The sequence below is a fragment of the Neodiprion fabricii genome, chromosome 3, assembly GCF_021155785.1.
Source record: "Neodiprion fabricii isolate iyNeoFabr1 chromosome 3, iyNeoFabr1.1, whole genome shotgun sequence".
NCBI lineage: Eukaryota > Metazoa > Arthropoda > Insecta > Hymenoptera > Diprionidae > Neodiprion > Neodiprion fabricii.
The window spans coordinates 27214910-27236086 of NC_060241.1; the positions used below are offsets into that span (position 1 = coordinate 27214910).

A 21177-nucleotide genomic window follows, 5' to 3' on the forward strand; every position below is an offset into this window, starting at 1 on the left:
ATAATTATAAAAAAAAAGGATCCCTTTTTTCTCTTCCCTAGTAGACACGCAATTTGATTATGCATATATTTTTATTGGCTAGCAACTTTATGCCAAGCACGTTGGATCAAAGTTTATTTTTCAAAAGGTCTCAGATCTCAACGTAGAAATTGACAATCGATTTGACATCTCACCGAAAAAAGAACAACATTCTGCAGAAAAAATTGTCGTAAACCTTGAACTTTGTATGACAACCTCAGTTATTGTAATTTAGTATGTTAAATGAGGTTCATGACAGGAATGAGTTTCGCGTTGAACTGTACCCCTTATGCTCATAAGACGAAAGGAATTCAAAATTCCATCAGTGCATTCGCCGGGAGCTTTTGAGCCGATGCGACGCGCGACGTCCCTCGAAGTAATCGTTTACACTTGACGTTGAGTTTTTGCGCGGTTTACTCGGAGTCGCCTCGATGGATGACTGGACTCTGGTAGTACACGTCGTATAAATTCTGAGCTGCGGTCATTTTACACATTTCGTAAAAACTTACGCATTTCATGGAATTCGCTGAAATACCTGCGATAAGTCTATTGCCGAAGTAATCGTCGCGGTATAATCGCGTCTGTCCGAGCCTTGCTAGCTTGCAAGCACATATTTGAATACGAAATATACAAGCGTACAAGGGCGCTGATTGTGAGTCTAGTTGCGTTTCAACGTTCCTGCAGTCTTAAGAATTTACGCATTATCGACGAATGAAGTATTAAATCGTTATAACAATTTGAGTGATGCGTTTTCTCGTCTCACCCAAATACGAAAATTTAATGCCGAGATCATTACTTTGCAAATATCAAAGATAATTTGCTTGCGACGAATTTCAAATATGTAGATGATTTGCTGGTGAAATGATGTAATTTCATTCAAGGATTTTGGTAAGGCCTGCATGTGACGTAATAATCTACTGGTTGAAAATTTCAGCTATAGAACAAATAAAAAAATCACTTTCAGAGAAAAAATTGTCCGCGTTGGAAGGTCCTCGAAGAATCTTGAAAGTGTGGTCTTAGAACAGTTTGAACAAACATTGTCACATAATTCTATTAGCACGTGAAAACCTCTGTTAATTGTGCAGAGAATTTCGGTCAGAAATTTCAGAGTGTTATTTTTCAACCCCTTTCCGTGAAAATCTTCGAAAGCATGCCAATTCTGATACCCAAAACGGTGAAACTTCCGTTATCAAATTTTCCGATAAATATTTCCACCAATGATCAGAGGTTTGGAATTTTGCTCTGATCCTAGAATCGGCGAATTATAATCGAACGGAATGAGGCAAAGTTAGGCGTGCGCGTGCTCGCGCAAAGCGGACCGAACAAATAAATGTTGAAAAAGAAGAAGGAAACCGACATTATGTGGCATTTACATACAAAGTATGTCAGACCCGCGGACCAAGGTATAACGTAGTATCCGCGGCTTTCGCATACCCTGCCTTCCAGCGACCGTCGCCCGCCTGCATATATACCAACGTTTACGCTATCCTGCGCCACGAGGGGCGGCTGAACGCAAAAGGGAGATCTAAAGGCAGAAGCATGGCGAAAGAAAAAGAAAAATTCGAGTTTATATCGAGGCGGGCCGCGACGACGGTCACACACGCAAAACGAAGGATACCCAGTGTCTCTAGTGTCCCTGCTGCTGCTGCTGCTGTTGCTCCTGCTCCTCCTGCTGCCTTGCAAACTGCCTATCGGCTACTGCGCCCAGCGATGGCTCCGAACATCCCTCAGTTTGTTTTTCGTGCTCTGATTTTGGCGCCGAATAACAGCCGTCGTTTTGTCTGAGCGTATTACACGATGGCCAAAAACCTGGAAATGTCAGGGTATTTAAAAGCGGTAGTGGAAAACCTGGAATTTTCAGGGGATTTTTAATCTGATCATGGAAAAAACTGTGAAAAGCAGTTTTTATCATGGGAATTAGAAATCATTTTTTTGAAGAAACAACTTATAGTTTTTCGTCGAGACAACAAATTTGCTTAAACTGACTGTCTATTTTTTTTTTATTTTTTTTTGATAGATATTTTTCTTGAATTCGAATTGAATTTGAACCGAATATAGAGTTAATAAACTGAATGATTTAGGTTTCAGTAACTTACCAGAATTGGGAAAATGTCCGGAAATTTTTTCCCAAAAATTTGTAGCAACCCTGGTTATAATTGTTAAAAATCAGCAGTAAATTTCTATACCGCATCTTTTTGCCTTGTGCCTGTAAATTCGCAGACAGTAACGTAGTCGAGCGGCAAACTTTATATCCTCTTCTTCGCGAAACACATTCGTTGATCTTCTGGATTTCGAAATGGCGGATATGCAGAATGATTTTAATTGGTAGAATCCGATGTTACTCTTGTCAGAAGCGAGGAGTTTATATCTGTGCCCGAGAGATGTGCGATAGTTTAAAAATCGCAGAAGAGAAACTTACAGCTATACGTACTCTTTCCAACAATTACACATGCACTTATTGGATTCTCAATTTCTGTAAACCCGCTTGCTCGTAGCCACCACTAAATACTGTATAGGACCTCGCCGCATTTGCAGGTTCGCGTTTACTTTTGCGCTCGCTAGCTGCCATCGAAGATTTATGCGTATGAACGATCTTATTGCATACTGATGCTGTTATATCTACAGAGGATTTTTAATCTTTGACTCGATACAGCGTCGCGAACTCCTTTCCGAATTTATGAACATTTCAAAATCGCCGAGCATAACGAGCGGAAAACAGGTTATAAGTGCCGGAAGTAGACGCAAATATATGGTTTTGAGAGCGCTAAATTGACGCTTTGGCCATTGCTCATATATTTTCAATATTTTCCGTAATTTTACTAGCGTATTGCAATCGATTGTTCTAGACAGATAGTACCTACTAGACTGCCAAACGCCAAAGATTTTAAAGCCAAATATGCAGTTAGGAAAAATCTACTTCAGATGATTGAATGATTCTGGTTGTAACTACGTTCACGATATTTGGCGTGTCACGAAATATGACAATTTGATTTCTCAGTTTCGTGTGTTCTAGGAAAAGATCGCGATAATTGTTGCGTAAAATCGTTTATTCACTTCTGTTTTCCAGTTCTCACTTGAGTACAGGTTTATAAAATGGGATATTGACGGATGAACGACAAAGCACTGAAACATGAGATTCGTTCTTAAGTAGATACAGTTTATTTTCGTAATTAATATTTATTGTACATAGCGTCCCATAAGTTACATCAGGATCTTACGACCTGTTCATTTTTCAAAATATCAACACTACGTGAAGGTTCGAATCTCGCCGCGAGAACTTTTTCGTTTTTCCGAACTGGCATTTTTTTTCATCGAAAACGGTGTAACATTACTGAATTAGTATCGATTTGACAAATTTTGCATGAGAGTCATGTCGAAGCCGTTTAAAACACTGAAAAAAGTTGCGGATGGCGAAACTTGAACCGGCGACTGCAGGTTTATCAAGTTGGCGCTTTCTCGGGTGAGTTACATTTCTAGTTGTCAATTGATCTGCGATCAGGCGATATAAGTAGCTCAGGATATTTAAATTTAGATTTTACCGAGTTCATCAAATGGGCGGGTCATGTGGATTTGCGAAATTGATAAGCGAGTCATGACCTTCGCGTAGTACAAGTATCAAGTTAAAAAACGAACAGGTTTTAAGGAAAGTGTTTGATCGAATATATTTATACAAATAAATGTTAAACAATAAAATGTTGAATCTATCGTTTCGTTTGGGTACCGGGCTTATTGATGTAGACGAGATATCCTTTCGTCGAAAGAACGCCTCGGCATTTCACGTGAACTTGATACCGCGTTACCCAATGTAAATTCACGTTTTTCCCAAACACGTCATTCAAGGCAGCTTTGGGCAAGATTTCTAAAACCAAATCAGCTTGTATTAGCGAATCAGAGAAACGACAAGCAAGCGTATCGGTAGTCTGTAATGATAACGGACAAGGAAATCTGATTCAATCAAATTCAGTAGACTATATTACGTAGTTATGTGTTTTTCTCGTGTATAAACGTACGACATTACTTACGATGTGGATCACTGTGAGTCAATAACTGAACATCATTCTCTTTGGTGAAAACTTGTAGAGCTGGGGGGACGACGCAACATGTAGCCAGGTTTATTTGAACGATATTAGGCTTTGTCTGAAAGAAACATCAAACTTGTCAACAGATCACGGTTAATTTTAAAAGATGTAATTCAGAACATGAAAGCAATGAAAGTCTGACTCGGGTGAAAAGTTTTAGTAATAAGGGCTCGTAAGCTAACAATGAGTCAAGGTTGTTCTGTTTCATCCAATTGCATTGAAAAATATGAAAAACCAAAATACTAAGTCGGTATCTAAATTTTTTAAATACGAGTTTGCAGTTCGCATTAAAATGATTTTGCAGCACATGCCTATCTGGGTTATTCTGGATCGCAATTTGATGCAATACACAGAGTTTAAAGTTTTATCAGTACTTCTCAAGTAACATTCTGTGTAGTTGTAATAAAAAAACAAAGAATATTCACTGTGGTCATATAGCTAAAAAAGCTCAAAAATGAAATATAGTTCACAAGTACCAGGGCACTGTAGTCATTTATAAAACATACATTTACCTAAAATATTTGTCAAGTTACTAAAGTATATTTAAGTGAAAAATTCGAACATATCCAAGAAGTTATTCTCAAGTACCAAGAGGATAATAGATAATGGTGGGGCAAATTAATGCAGACATAATAACATGTCGAAAAATGGCTATATCAGTCAGGATTTTGTAGAAACTCACTTCACTGTCACGGGATAAATTTATCATAATACGTTTTTATGCGTGTTACTAGGCATAAAAAGCAAGATGAATTTTCACGGCTCACGGGAGATGATTTTTGATTTAGGTATTCCATCCATTTCCTGCAGTGATTAGGCTTAAAGTGAGAACCGATGATACGAGTTGTCTGTAGTTTTAACACAGTTGATGCCATGGCATAACTGTACAGTTTGACAGGTGAGAAAAAATTTTCAACTCTGTTCAAAAGTCCATAAATTTTGATTTTCAGCCTACAGACTGCCAATGGTATCATCAGTCGCCATTTCTTGCACAAAGTTATACTGTACTGTACATTTGCCCATTGGAAAAGTTGTACAAAGACGTCGGTATCAACGTCACTGACTCCAACAGAAGATAATTTGCCAAGCTTGATGTATTCCTCAATCACAATCCAAAGGGATTGAAGCGAAGTAAGTATATCGTCTGTACTTTCGGGCTTGCTATATGCTATAACCAGCGCCTCAATCGAATCAGTTTGTAGAATGTTGAGCACTAAGAAAAAGGAGACTTGTAAGACCAGAGATATACGATCAATTGCAAAGTTGATAAATTTTGACTTCAAACCTTGATCGAGTGCCTCTTTCAAGGACTCGCTTTTTGGGGATGAAATGAAAACTTTAACAGTGATCTTTAATTCTTTTCTGTCTAGGTCTTTTACACTGGCATCATCGCGTCCGATTATCTGAAACAAATAAAAATACAATGAAAATATAATTCAAACAGTCCACTTGAATTTCCTGTTCAGGTTTCTAGAAAAATCAATAGCAGAACTGTAGCTGGAGGTTTTGACAAACACACGCGTAAAGGTTGTGAATATGCTTGCCTTGGTAGAAGCGTCATCCGGAATCTCGAAATCCGCCAGGGTAATTTTCAGCGTTTCGATAAGCTGCAACATTCAAAGTTGTAATACATCAGCATTGATAATTCGAGAAGGAGTTCTGATAGTGGCTTAACGCATTTAAGGCATAGTTATATCATTATTTGATGACATAAGGTAAGTGTCGATGTAGATTTCCTGAATACTGGAAGCAAATGACAGAATGCAATCAGTTGGACATAACCTGTATGTCAAGGCATCGCAATGTGAAGTGATGAGAAAAATGATACACTGAAATGACAATGTTAATTGCTAGTAGCTACAGAATAGTGTATGAAATTTGATTATTTCTTTCGTATGTCAAACCTCGTCACTAGGATTCTGCCCTGCCTTTTTCTTCACTTCGTTCAGGGATAGAATGTTGCCTGTGTTGATGAGTATATTGTGCGACAGCATGATTGACGCAAGTATTAATTAGCCAAATTGAACGGAATATTCCTTCGCGATATTACGTATCTTATATCTTTAATTCTCTTCGTCTGGTTCTATTCTTCGAAGGCTTTTTCACACACTCAAAAAACGTTCGAACCGTGTTCGCGCTAACGAGTCACGAAACGCGGTTACTGTTGATCAGGTTTTTACTGTATCGTAAAATCGGAGTCTCCTTGAAACGAATTTTCTACTCTGCGAGTAAGTACACAATCCTGCCATCAAGTGTTAAACAGGTGTCAGGCGGATTTCTCGATTGGACAGCACACCGCAGACTCCGGTTTCACTGATACTCCACTGATATATCATAGCATACCCAGTGCCGTGACCACAGAAACACCTGAGAGAGCCGACTCACACGCGATATCTGACTCGAAGTGGTTCTTTCAAACCGTTGACTAAAGAATATAAAGACAGTTGCCCTAATAGGCTTTGGTGTGACAACCGAAAATCGTCGTGCGCTTGCGCTCCCTGAGATGTTCCAACGGTAGAGTTGAGAACTTGTTGCAGAACATCAGAGACTTGCCGATTTCGACACAATGCTGGCTGCATTCACCTTCCCAGTACCACAGTCTTCGCAATGGTAAGTCCAAGCTAGTACTTGGCCTGTGTGTACTTACCGACTTGTCGGCGATACAAGACATTAATAATGAGAATAAATTTCTTCCAAAATTCGTAGCAAAACAGTGATTTAATTGAAGATTAGGTACATGAGAGAAGAATATATACTGTTACAAAGGGTGAAATCACCCGTTTTGCCCCCTCTTTAATGATCTAGTAGTCATCATAGATAAAAGACGTTTATAAACCTCTTATGTCTTTCAAAAGAATAAGGTTGCTGCGTCAACCAACATTATTGTAAAAACAGTCTTGTTTCAGACTTTAAACGAGAAACACATATTATGCAATTAAAACTTTTTCACAACATTTTATTCACGTTCTTGATTTTGACTTGATAATTAAACTCGCGGATCCATATTTATTTCCGTAACGTCAAAGAACGTTACAATACATAGATCATTAATAATAATAGATCAGATGTAATAATGATGCAGCGACCAAAAAGAATAAATGCATATGCAATCCATGTACGATATTAGTATATATGATCGATTTAAGATTAATACATGATGCATATTATAAATTTTATAATATTCCAGGAGATAAACTAGATTGTCCACAATAATCGGCTATAATATGAAAATAGAAGAATTATTCATTTCGAAATGGGATTCTATTCGACACGCGCTCGATGTATTCCATAACATTAATATTCATAATTATTCCAACAACTTTTCATTTGCTCTCTCGATCTTGAATTTTCGTTGGCATAGAATCGAAACGCTGTTTTAGCTAGCCGCAAGTGAAGTATCTACGTTGGGTAGAGAAGCAGAATTGTTTTTCGAAAGTGTTCGTATGGAAAAAAATTCAGAGTAACTGTAATGCATCTCGGATGCGCTAATTTCGATCGCGATGAAATGGATGCTCCGTATATGAGACAGTATTTAACGCAGTGTCCTGATTTGAAGACCTATAAGGTGATTGCCGGCGATTTTTTTTTTTGATAGGGTGAGATAGAGCGAAGCATCTTGAAACTTCGAGTGTATTTTAACACACATTCGAAAGGTACGATCAAATATTTATATCATTCAACTGACGCAGAATGGCAGCGTTATTAGCTAACCCGTTAACTGAGGAATATGTCTTTAGTCAACGGCTGACTATCGGAGGGCCTAGCCGCACGAGTCTGGAATCGGCAGGAAAGATAAAGTGCGTACTTCTTGTCTGAAATGTGAAAACTAAAATCATTATACATATTATGATGTCATCATACATAGTATTGAAGTTCGAAAGCAAAGTTCGGATGTTCAGAAAGTGATGTCACCCAAAATCTTTTTTCTTTTGACGTCTTCGATCTATACTAATCAGCTAGCCGAATTCCTCAGTCTGGAAACAACCGCGCACTAGAGCGGACGGATGAGAATCGCGCTCCGCAGATTTCGAGTACCGGGTTCTTCTACTTCCTGGATCCTGCACTACGGGTCCGCTTCCCGGTGCAACTCAAGTTCCAGGAGAAGTGCTCCGTAGTTTCTGCGCTTAAGGTCCACTACCTGGTGGAACTCGACTTCGAGGACAAGCGCTCTGTAGTTCTGGCTGTCCAGGTCCTTGACCTGGTGACTTTTGACCTTCGGACTAATTTTCCGTAGTTCTGGTTAAACTTGTCATGTCCACTATAAATTATTTCAACTCATTTTTCGCGTAAGCACAAATTCAGGAGCTATCAATGCGCTAATGAAATTTCTATAATTTCTTATTATTTTCTCATAATCTTCTTGGTGAAATCTGTCGACAAAAAAATTATATTAATCCTTACGCAATATTTTTGATGTGTTCTAATACTAAAAATATTTATTTGTATTCAAGACATAACCGGAGGTGGTCAGCGGTGGTCGTTGAAGGTGGTTGGCGGTGGTTGGAGGTGATCGGTGGAGCTTGAGGGTGGTTGCGGGTAATTGTGGGAAACGAGGAGTGGGAGGACTACTGCACTATTCCGACGTAATTTTGCAAGAGAATTCGATTGGGCGTAGTACTAACACGCTGCGATCAACGCATCTGAAGTTACAGCCAAAAAAGGAGAACCTGTGTTTTCGACATTTTTCAGCAGGTGCTTTTTCGCTCGACGTTCCTGTTGGTCCTACACTTTTTTCGCTGCGTTTTCTGAGTTCCTGAGGGTCCAATTAGTCAGGTGAGGGTCATTTAAAACGAATCTGAGACCAAAAATTTTCGGCTCGAAAAATGAAGAAAAAGTAAGGCTAACCCCTTTGCATTTTTGGCGAAAATTTTCGCGATTCTGAAAAGTGCTGGAATAAATTCTTTCATGCACTATTCCGAAGTAATTTTGCGGGAAAAATCGATTGGGCGCAGTTCCAATACGCTGCGATCAACGCATCGAAAGTTATAGCCAAAAAACAAAACCTGTGATTATATGAATCCTTACGTAATGTTTTTGATGTGTTCTTATACTGAAAATATTTATTGCTATTCCAGGTACAACCCGAGGTGGTTGTCGGTGGTTGTTCGAGGTGGTTGGCGATTGTTGGAGGTGGTCGGAGGTGGACGAGGAGGAGGACGAACTGAACTGAGTCTCAAAGCCCTGTTGACATAAAAGCAGCTATTCGATAGAAATTATAGTTTATACTTTACACAGCCCGTTGCATGATATTTCATTATAAATACATACGTTTCAATGTATTTAGGAATAATTTATCAAATATACAGAGGTCATGTGCAAATAATAAATGAATTGATTCGACCGCAGTTTAATGTATTCATTAGAGCTTTGACAATAAATTTAAGCTTTGTTACTTCTTTTATTTTATTATGGATAATCAAAAACATTTCCGACTATTCGTGCTGTGGAAGCTTGGGGATTAAACCAAATGTAGCAAAAGATTAGAAACAGTGTATGTAGAGTACGGGTATTTTTCTAATAATGCAAATAGAATAGAATACCACGCCTTGCGAATTAGCTTTCCAGACAGAGATGAATGATGAATTTTAAGGACTGCATTATCGTTGTTGAATACTTTATGCCTCATGGGAAAAGAAAATCTGTAACAATAAAATTGATGCACCGGATCATCGTCGACTTTAACTTTTGAAATGTCCTACCATTTTCGAACACCTCCTACCTCCCCCTGCCACCTCCGACCATCAATGGCCACTTTCGACCACCCCCTATCACCTTCTGCCAGCGCCGACCACCTCCTACCATTTCCGAACACCTCCAACCATCCTATTTACCTATATTACTAGATTAGCTATGATATGAAAAGAGAAGAATTATTCATTTCGAAATGGGATTCTATTCGACGCGCGCTCGATATATTCCATAACATCAGTATTCATAATTATTCCAACAACTTTTCATTTGCTCTCTCGATCTTGAATTTTCATAGGCATAGAATCGAAACGCTGGTTTAGCTGGTCGCAAGTGAAGCATCTGCGTTGGGCGGAGAAGCGGAATTGTTTTTCGAAAAGTATTCGGATGGAAAAAAATTCAGAGTAACTGCAATATATAACGGATGCGCTAATTCTGAACGAGATGAAATGGATGCTTCGTATATGAGACGGTATTTAACGCTGCGTAGTGGTTTAAAGACCTAGAAAGGTGATAGGGAGAGAAAGAACGAAGCTGCTTAAAACTTCGAGTGTATTTTAACACACATTTGAAAGATACGAGCGAAATCTTTCATCATCCAACTGTCGCAGAACGGCAGCGTTATTAGCCGACCCGTTCACTGAAGAATATATCTTCAGTCAACGGCTGACCATCGAAGGGCCTGGCCGCTTGAGTCTGAAATCGGCAGGAGAGATGAAGTGTGTATTTCTTGTATGAAACGTGAAAACTAAAAGCATTATACATCATATCTTATCATCATACATCATACATCATACATCGTACATCATACATCATCATACATAGTATTAGAGTTTAATACCAAAGTTTGGATGTCGGATTTTCAGAAAGTGACGTCACCAATTTAAAATCAGCCAGCCAAATTCCTCAGTCGGGAAACAACCGCGCAGTAGAGCGGACGGATGAGAGTCGCGCTCCGCAAATTTCGAGTACCGGGTTCTCAACCTTCCGAATCCCGCGCTTCGGGTCCGCTACGTATTTCGAGTACCGGGTTCTCAACCTCCCGGATCCCGCGCTTCGGGTCCGCTACGCGGTGAAACTCGACTTCCAGGATAAGCGCTCCGTGGTTCCTCGTTCATGTTTACAATAAATTATTTCAATTCGTTTTTCGCGCAACCCCAAATTCGGTGGCTGTCAGTCCGCTAGTAAAATTTCTCGACTTCCAGGATAAGCGCTCCGTGGTTCCTCGTTCATGTTTACAATAAATTATTTCAATTCGTTTTTCGCGCAATCCCAAATTCGGTAGCTGTCAGTCCGCTACTAAAATTTCTCGACTTCCACGATAAGCGCTCCGTGGTTCCCGGTTCATGTTTGCAATAAATTATTTCAATTCGTTTTTCGCGCAATCCCAAATTCGGTAGCTGTCAGTCCGCTAGTAAAATTTCTCGACTTCCAGGATAAGCGCTCCGTGGTTCCTCGTTCATGTTTACAATAAATTATTTCAATTCGTTTTTCGCGCAATCCCAAATTCGGTAGCTGTCAGTCCGCTAGTAAAATTTCTCGACTTCCACGATAAGCGCTCCGTGGTTCCCGGTTCACGTTTACAATAAATTATTTCAATTCGTTTTTCGCGCAATCCCAAATTCGGTAGCTGTCAGTTCGCTACTAAAATTTCTCGACTTCCACGATAAGCGCTCCGTGGTTCCCGGTTCATGTTTGCAATAAATTATTTCAATTCGTTTTTCGCGCAACCCCAAATTCGGTAGCTGTCAGTCCGCTAGTAAAATTTCTCGACTTCCAGGATAAGCGCTCCGTGGTTCCTGGTTCACGTTTGCAATAAATTATTTCAATTCGTTTTTCGCGCAATCCCAAATTCGGTAGCTGTCAGTCCGCTAGTAAAATTTCTCGACTTCCAGGATAAGCGCTCCGTGGTTCCCGGTTCATGTTTTCAATAAATTATTTCAATTCGTTTTTCGCGCAATCCCAAATTCGGTAGCTGTCAGTCCGCTAATAAAATTTCTCGACTTCCAGGATAAGCGCTCCGTGGTTCCTCGTTCATGTTTACAATAAATTATTTCAATTCGTTTTTCGCGCAATCCCAAATTCGGTAGCTGTCAGTCCGCTAGTAAAATTTCTCGACTTCCACGATAAGCGCTCCGTGGTTCCCGGTTCACGTTTACAATAAATTATTTCAATTCGTTTTTCGCGCAATCCCAAATTCGGTAGCTGTCAGTTCGCTACTAAAATTTCTCGACTTCCAGGATAAGCGCTCCGTGGTTCCTGGTTCACGTTTGCAATAAATTATTTCAATTCGTTTTTCGCGCAATCCCAAATTCGGTAGCTGTCAGTCCGCTAGTAAAATTTCTCGACTTCCAGGATAAGCGCTCCGTGGTTCCCGGTTCACGTTTACAATAAATTATTTCAATTCGTTTTTCGCGCAATCCCAAATTCGGTAGCTGTCAGTTCGCTACTAAAATTTCTCGACTTCCAGGATAAGCGCTCCGTGGTTCCTCGTTCATGTTTACAATAAATTATTTCAATTCGTTTTTCGCGCAATCCCAAATTCGGTAGCTGTCAGTCCGCTAATAAAATTTCTCGACTTCCAGGATAAGCGCTCCGTGGTTCCTCGTTCATGTTTACAATAAATTATTTCAATTCGTTTTTCGCGCAATCCCAAATTCGGTAGCTGTCAGTCCGCTAGTAAAATTTCTCGACTTCCAGGATAAGCGCTCCGTGGTTCCCGGTTCACGTTTACAATAAATTATTTCAATTCGTTTTTCGCGCAATCCCAAATTCGGTAGCTGTCAGTTCGCTACTAAAATTTCTCGACTTCCAGGATAAGCGCTCCGTGGTTCCTCGTTCATGTTTACAATAAATTATTTCAATTCGTTTTTCGCGCAATCCCAAATTCGGTAGCTGTCAGTCCGCTAATAAAATTTCTCGACTTCCAGGATAAGCGCTCCGTGGTTCCTCGTTCATGTTTACAATAAATTATTTCAATTCGTTTTTCGCGCAATCCCAAATTCGGTAGCTGTCAGTCCGCTAGTAAAATTTCTCGACTTCCACGATAAGCGCTCCGTGGTTCCCGGTTCACGTTTACAATAAATTATTTCAATTCGTTTTTCGCGCAATCCCAAATTCGGTAGCTGTCAGTTCGCTACTAAAATTTCTCGACTTCCAGGATAAGCGCTCCGTGGTTCCTGGTTCACGTTTGCAATAAATTATTTCAATTCGTTTTTCGCGCAATCCCAAATTCGGTAGCTGTCAGTCCGCTAGTAAAATTTCTCGACTTCCAGGATAAGCGCTCCGTGGTTCCCGGTTCACGTTTACAATAAATTATTTCAATTCGTTTTTCGCGCAATCCCAAATTCGGTAGCTGTCAGTTCGCTACTAAAATTTCTCGACTTCCAGGATAAGCGTTCCGTGGTTCCTGGTTCATGTTTGCAATAAATTATTTCAATTCGTTTTTCGCGCAATCCCAAATTCGGTAGCTGTCACTCCGCTAGTAAAATTTCTCGACTTCCAGGATAAGCGCTCCGTGGTTCCTCGTTCATGTTTACAATAAATTATTTCAATTCGTTTTTCGCGCAACCCCAAATTCGGTAGCTGTCAGTCCGCTAATAAAATTTCTCGACTTCCATCAACCATTATCGATGGTTGTTTGAGGTGGTTGAAGGTGGTCAGAGGTGGACATGGAGGAGGACGAGGAGGACGAGGATTTGTGCTGGGTGAGTAAAACACTTTTATAATATTTGATGGCAATTGTAATTATATTTCATCTGAAATATTACAAACTTGTCACGTTTACAATAAATCATTTCAATTCATTTCTCGTCAAGCACATATTCAGTACCTATGAATAATCTTATACAATTTGTCATATTATTAAATAATCAATTAATATTCTTATAATATTTAATGGCAATTGTAATTATATTTCATCTGAAATATTAAAAACTTGTCACGTTTACAATAAATTATTTCAATTCATTTTTCGTGCAAGCACATATTCAGTACCTATGAATAATCTTATACAATTTATCATATTATTAAATAATCAATTAATGTTCTTATAATATTTAATGGCAATTGTAATTATATTTCATCTGAAATATTACAAACTTGTCACGTTTACAATAAATTATTTCAATTCATTTTTCGTGCAAGCACATATTCAGTAGCTATAAATAATCTTGTACAATTTATTATATTATTAATTAATTGAATAAATACATTAATCCTTATACGCTATTTTTGATGTGTTCCTATACTCAAAATATTCATTACTATTCCAGGTATTACCCGAGGTGGTCGGAGGTGGACGAGGAGGAGGACGAGCTGGACGAGGAGGAGGACCAGGTGGACGAGGAGGAGGCGGGGTGGGTCGTGGGAGAGGACCTCTCCTCTCCTCAGAGGAGGGGAGGGGGATGGGCCGGGAAGGGGGAGAGGTGGGTGGGGAGGGGGAAGGGACGGGAAGGGGAGGGGCCGGGGATGGGCGGGGCGGGGGAGGGGGAGGGGTGGGTGGGCGGCGGGAGGGAGGGTGGGAGGGAGGGAGGGCGGGAGGGCGGGAGGGAAGGAGCGGGAAGGGAGCGGGAAGGCGGGCGTGTGTTCTGCTATTAACTCTAACGGGCTCGAATCAACATCCGTCCTCCACTCTCTCCCTCCCGCCCTTCCGCCCGCCCACCCTCCCTCCCTCCCTCCCTCCCTCCCGCCCACCCACCCACCCTCCCTACCTCCCTCCCTCCCTCCCTCCCGCCACCCACCCACCCCTCCCCCTCCCCGCCTCTCCCCGGCCCCTCCCCTTCCCGTCCCTTCACCCTCCCCGCCCACCTCTCCCCCTTCCCGGCCCCTTCCCCTCCCCTCCTCTCAGGAGAGGAGAGGTCCTCTCCCACGACCCACCCCGCCTCCTCCTCGTCCACCTGGTCCTCCTCCTCGTCCAGCTCGTCCTCCTCCTCGTCCACCTCTGACCACCTCGGGTAATTCCTGGAATAGTAATGAATATTTTTAGTATAGGAACACATCAAAAATATTGTGCAAGGATTAATGTAATTAATCAATCAATTAATAATGTGATAAATTGTATAAGATTATTCATAGCTACTGAATATGTGCTTGCACGAAAAATGAATTGAAATAATTTATTGTAAACGTGACAAGTTTGTAATATTTCAGATGAAATATAATTACAATTGCCATCAAATATTATAAAAGTGTTTTACTCACCCAGCACAAATCCTCGTCCTCCTCGTCCTTCTCCTCGTCCACCTCCGACCACCTTCAACCATCTCGAACAACCACCGCCAACCACCTCGAGTTATACCCCGAATACTAATAAATATTTTCAGCATGAGAACAAATCAAAAATAATGTGTAAGGTTTGATATAATTTTTTTATCGATATAATCTACCAGAAAGATTATGAGAAGATTATAAAGTTATAGAAATTTTATTAGCGTACTGACAGCTACCGAATTTGGGATTGCGCGAAAAACGGATTGAAATAATTTATTGTAAACATGAACGAGGAACCACGGAGCGCTTATCCTGGAAGTCGAGAAATTTTAGTGGCGGACTGACAGCTACCGAATTTGGGATTGCGCGAAAAACGAATTGAAATAATTTATTGCAAACGTGAACCAGGAACCACGGAGCGCTTATCCTGGAAGTCGAGAAATTTTAGTAGCGAACTGACAGCTACCGAATTTGGGATTGCGCGAAAAACGAATTGAAATAATTTATTGTAAACGTGAACCGGGAACCACGGAGCGCTTATCGTGGAAGTCGAGAAATTTTACTAGCGGACTGACAGCTACCGAATTTGGGATTGCGCGAAAAACGAATTGAAATAATTTATTGTAAACATGAACGAGGAACCACGGAGCGCTTATCCTGGAAGTCGAGAAATTTTATTAGCGGACTGACAGCTACCGAATTTGGGATTGCGCGAAAAACGAATTGAAATAATTTATTGTAAACATGAACGAGGAACCACGGAGCGCTTATCCTGGAAGTCGAGAAATTTTAGTAGCGAACTGACAGCTACCGAATTTGGGATTGCGCGAAAAACGAATTGAAATAATTTATTGCAAACATGAACCGGGAACCACGGAGCGCTTATCCTGGAAGTCGAGAAATTTTAGTAGCGAACTGACAGCTACCGAATTTGGGATTGCGCGAAAAACGAATTGAAATAATTTATTGTAAACGTGAACCGGGAACCACGGAGCGCTTATCCTGGAAGTCGAGAAATTTTACTAGCGGACTGACAGCTACCGAATTTGGGATTGCGCGAAAAACGAATTGAAATAATTTATTGCAAACGTGAACCAGGAACCACGGAGCGCTTATCCTGGAAGTCGAGAAATTTTAGTAGCGAACTGACAGCTACCGAATTTGGGATTGCGCGAAAAACGAATTGAAATAATTTATTGTAAACGTGAACCGGGAACCACGGAGCGCTTATCGTGGAAGTCGAGAAATTTTACTAGCGGACTGACAGCTACCGAATTTGGGATTGCGCGAAAAACGAATTGAAATAATTTATTGTAAACATGAACGAGGAACCACGGAGCGCTTATCCTGGAAGTCGAGAAATTTTATTAGCGGACTGACAGCTACCGAATTTGGGATTGCGCGAAAAACGAATTGAAATAATTTATTGTAAACATGAACGAGGAACCACGGAGCGCTTATCCTGGAAGTCGAGAAATTTTACTAGCGGACTGACAGCTACCGAATTTGGGATTGCGCGAAAAACGAATTGAAATAATTTATTGAAAACATGAACCGGGAACCACGGAGCGCTTATCCTGGAAGTCGAGAAATTTTACTAGCGGACTGACAGCTACCGAATTTGGGATTGCGCGAAAAACGAATTGAAATAATTTATTGCAAACGTGAACCAGGAACCACGGAGCGCTTATCCTGGAAGTCGAGAAATTTTACTAGCGGACTGACAGCTACCGAATTTGGGGTTGCGCGAAAAACGAATTGAAATAATTTATTGCAAACATGAACCGGGAACCACGGAGCGCTTATCGTGGAAGTCGAGAAATTTTAGTAGCGAACTGACAGCTACCGAATTTGGGATTGCGCGAAAAACGAATTGAAATAATTTATTGTAAACGTGAACCGGGAACCACGGAGCGCTTATCGTGGAAGTCGAGAAATTTTACTAGCGGACTGACAGCTACCGAATTTGGGATTGCGCGAAAAACGAATTGAAATAATTTATTGTAAACATGAACGAGGAACCACGGAGCGCTTATCCTGGAAGTCGAGAAATTTTACTAGCGGACTGACAGCTACCGAATTTGGGATTGCGCGAAAAACGAATTGAAATAATTTATTGCAAACATGAACCGGGAACCACGGAGCGCTTATCGTGGAAGTCGAGAAATTTTAGTAGCGGACTGACAGCTACCGAATTTGGGATTGCGCGAAAAACGAATTGAAATAATTTATTGTAAACATGAACGAGGAACCACGGAGCGCTTATCCTGGAAGTCGAGAAATTTTACTAGCGGACTGACAGCCACCGAATTTGGGGTTGCGCGAAAAACGAATTGAAATAATTTATTGTAAACATGAACGAGGAACCACGGAGCGCTTATCCTGGAAGTCGAGTTTCACCGCGTAGCGGACCCGAAGCGCGGGATCCGGGAGGTTGAGAACCCGGTACTCGAAATACGTAGCGGACCCGAAGCGCGGGATTCGGAAGGTTGAGAACCCGGTACTCGAAATTTGCGGAGCGCGACTCTCATCCGTCCGCTCTACTGCGCGGTTGTTTCCCGACTGAGGAATTTGGCTGGCTGATTTTAAATTGGTGACGTCACTTTCTGAAAATCCGACATCCAAACTTTGGTATTAAACTCTAATACTATGTATGATGATGTATGATGTACGATGTATGATGTATGATGTATGATGATAAGATATGATGTATAATGCTTTTAGTTTTCACGTTTCATACAAGAAATACACACTTCATCTCTCCTGCCGATTTCAGACTCAAGCGGCCAGGCCCTTCGATGGTCAGCCGTTGACTGAAGATATATTCTTCAGTGAACGGGTCGGCTAATAACGCTGCCGTTCTGCGACAGTTGGATGATGAAAGATTTCGCTCGTATCTTTCAAATGTGTGTTAAAATACACTCGAAGTTTTAAGCAGCTTCGTTCTTTCTCTCCCTATCACCTTTCTAGGTCTTTAAACCACTACGCAGCGTTAAATACCGTCTCATATACGAAGCATCCATTTCATCTCGTTCAGAATTAGCGCATCCGTTATATATTGCAGTTACTCTGAATTTTTTTCCATCCGAATACTTTTCGAAAAACAATTCCGCTTCTCCGCCCAACGCAGATGCTTCACTTGCGACCAGCTAAACCAGCGTTTCGATTCTATGCCTATGAAAATTCAAGATCGAGAGAGCAAATGAAAAGTTGTTGGAATAATTATGAATACTGATGTTATGGAATATATCGAGCGCGCGTCGAATAGAATCCCATTTCGAAATGAATAATTCTTCTCTTTTCATATCATAGCTAATCTAGTAATATAGGTAAATAGGATGGTTGGAGGTGTTCGGAAATGGTAGGAGGTGGTCGGCGCTGGCAGAAGGTGATAGGGGGTGGTCGAAAGTGGCCATTGATGGTCGGAGGTGGCAGGGGGAGGTAGGAGGTGTTCGAAAATGGTAGGACATTTCAAAAGTTAAAGTCGACGATGATCCGGTGCATCAATTTTATTGTTACAGATTTTCTTTTCCCATGAGGCATAAAGTATTCAACAACGATAATGCAGTCCTTAAAATTCATCATTCATCTCTGTCTGGAAAGCTAATTCGCAAGGCGTGGTATTCTATTCTATTTGCATTATTAGAAAAATACCCGTACTCTACATACACTGTTTCTAATCTTTTGCTACATTTGGTTTAATCCCCAAGCTTCCACAGCACGAATAGTCGGAAATGTTTTTGATTATCCATAATAAAATAAAAGAAGTAACAAAGCTTAAATTTATTGTCAAAGCTCTAATGAATACATTAAACTGCGGTCGAATCAATTCATTTATTATTTGCACATGACCTCTGTATATTTGATAAATTATTCCTAAATACATTGAAACGTATGTATTTATAATGAAATATCATGCAACGGGCTGTGTAAAGTATAAACTATAATTTCTATCGAATAGCTGCTTTTATGTCAACAGGGCTTTGAGACTCAGTTCAGTTCGTCCTCCTCCTCGTCCACCTCCGACCACCTCCAACAATCGCCAACCACCTCGAACAACCACCGACAACCACCTCGGGTTGTACCTGGAATAGCAATAAATATTTTCAGTATAAGAACACATCAAAAACATTACGTAAGGATTCATATAATCACAGGTTTTGTTTTTTGGCTATAACTTTCGATGCGTTGATCTCAGCGTATTGGGACTGCGCCTAATCGATTTCTCTCGCAAAATTACGCCCGACAAAACTTACACCTTTCAAATGTGTGTTAAAATACACTTGAAGTTTTATGCAGCTTCGTTCATTCTCTATAAACTTTTTAGGTCTTCAAATCAGGACACTGCGTTAAATACTGTCTCACATACGGAGCATCCATTTCATCTCGATCAAAATCAGCGCAACCGTGATGAATTACAGTCACTCCGAATTTTTTCTATAAAGATGAATGCAGCTAGTATTATGTCGAAATTGGTAACTCCCTGATGTTCTGCAACAAGTTCTGAACTCTACCGTTGGAACATCTCAGAGAGCGCAAACGCACGACGATTTTTCGCTGTTGCACTAAAACCCATTAGGGCAACTGTCATCATATTCTTCAGTCAACGTAGGACGTGTTTGACAGCGGTTGGAGCAGAGCATACTCACCATGGAATTGCCGCTCTGTAGAAGTCGAAGCAAAACACCCAGATTGATGGTTATCGTCTCTGATCGATGAATTTTCCCAATTTATTTTCTTCTTGTGTATATTACCCGGTTTGTTTGCAATTTTTCATTATTTTTAATTACGGGTGAAGGATGTTTCATTAATGAATGGAACATAATTGTTTTAAATGTGGATAAAGAGGATGATTGTTTTATTTTATAGGCGAGCAAATAAAAGGTTTGATTAGCTAAAAAATGCAAAGAAGTTGATCAGCTGAAACAGAAAAAGTTACGATCAGCACAGTGACCGTTGACTCAAGATATATACAGACTCACAGCCTTGGGTTACTTTCCGTGAAAGTTCGGTGGGTCTGGGCGGGTTTGAGCAGGGTTGGAAAATTCTTCATGAAAAAATAATACATTAACCATTGAATTGAATTTTTGAATGAAAAGTTGTTCAAATAAAATAATTAATTCAATGGTCAAATGCAAATTTCTCCTATGGAAGAACTAAGTTTAATGGTTAACGAAAATTTTTTCTGGTTAATGGTACTCTTTCCGCTAAAAAATTAATATCAATGGTTAATGGAAATTCTTCCCATTATAAAATTAAAAGTAATGATTGACGGAAATGCCAATGCATTAAAAAATTTGTTTTTAAAATGTGTGCAAGCTTGGAAATGCCGGGTCAGAGAAAGATGAGGTCGTGGACGAAATGAATATCACGTATTGAAACGGAAGCTAGAAGCTCTTTATTCGACAATTGGACAAACTAAGTTAGATATAGATCCTCTATAAGCCTAATAAATTTATAACGAGAAAGTTGAGCAGCGAAATCATCCGCTCCTACTCGCTACTGGCCTACAGACAGAGCTCAAACTCACTTTGCGCTCCGGCGCGTTGGACACGGGAGGACCCGAAACTAGCATCCTCTAGCGGCGAAGAAACGGCTCTTCGATGCAGACAGTGCTTCCGTTAGACCACGGCTTCATTTTCGAGCAAGGTTTTACAGCCGGAGTGCCCAGACCTGTCTATAAGACCGTGCGCTAGACCCTATTAGAGTCCTATATTATGTAACACAGGAATGAACGTCGGCTTTGTTCCGTTGTTGCAAAATGTGCTCTTTTTGCCTGCGATGAAAATATCAGTGATCTATCTTAGATTTGTACGTACACAAGTTACGTATCTATAAGTACCACTCAAATAACTCCTGCGGCCATTTTTATCTTATCCTATTATTTATATTACGAACTGGTTTCTAACAGTCAATCGTGTACGTCTATGTTTCATAGTCATAATAATATTCGACTCTGCATTATGCGTCTGGGTACACGTGACGGTAACATTAGCTGTTGTCATCTTTCCGTACCGACCGTTTAGCTGATTATACAAAATACGTGCAATAAAAAGTTTGTGCAAGCGTGTTGCACTATCGTAACTGATATTTTGAGTACGTTCAGGTTCATTTGAGATCAAGTTCTAAATTCCAATACACAGTTATTACTGACGTAGTAATACTTTTGCTCACTCGAGAA

General features: G+C 40.4%; 1 protein-coding gene across 1 annotated transcript; it reads right to left on the reverse strand.

Annotated features, from left to right (window-relative positions):
* Positions 1-3154: 3154 nt before the first annotated feature.
* Positions 3155-6459, reverse strand: LOC124179197 (glutamate--cysteine ligase regulatory subunit). The gene is made up of 6 exons (XM_046563402.1): positions 6002-6459; positions 5642-5704; positions 5383-5500; positions 5111-5310; positions 4041-4155; positions 3155-3877 (listed from the first exon to the last, which is right to left on the reverse strand). Exons 1-6 carry the CDS (start codon positions 6089-6091, stop codon positions 3720-3722), a joined length of 744 nt encoding a protein of 247 aa, XP_046419358.1. The 5' UTR covers positions 6092-6459; the 3' UTR covers positions 3155-3719.
* Between the last annotated feature and the right edge of the window lie 14718 nt (positions 6460-21177).

Excerpts from the sequence above, each read along its gene's own strand:
- LOC124179197 (XM_046563402.1), bottom strand. The coding sequence starts at position 6,091 with ATGCTGTCGCACAATATACTCATCAACACAGGCAACATTCTATCCCTG. Across the intron at positions 5,705-6,001 it reads GGCAGAATCCTAGTGACGAG|CTTATCGAAACGCTGAAAAT; the intron begins GTTTGACATACG and ends TGAATGTTGCAG. Across the intron at positions 5,311-5,382 it reads GAAAGAGGCACTCGATCAAG|TGCTCAACATTCTACAAACT; the intron begins GTTTGAAGTCAA and ends CCTTTTTCTTAG.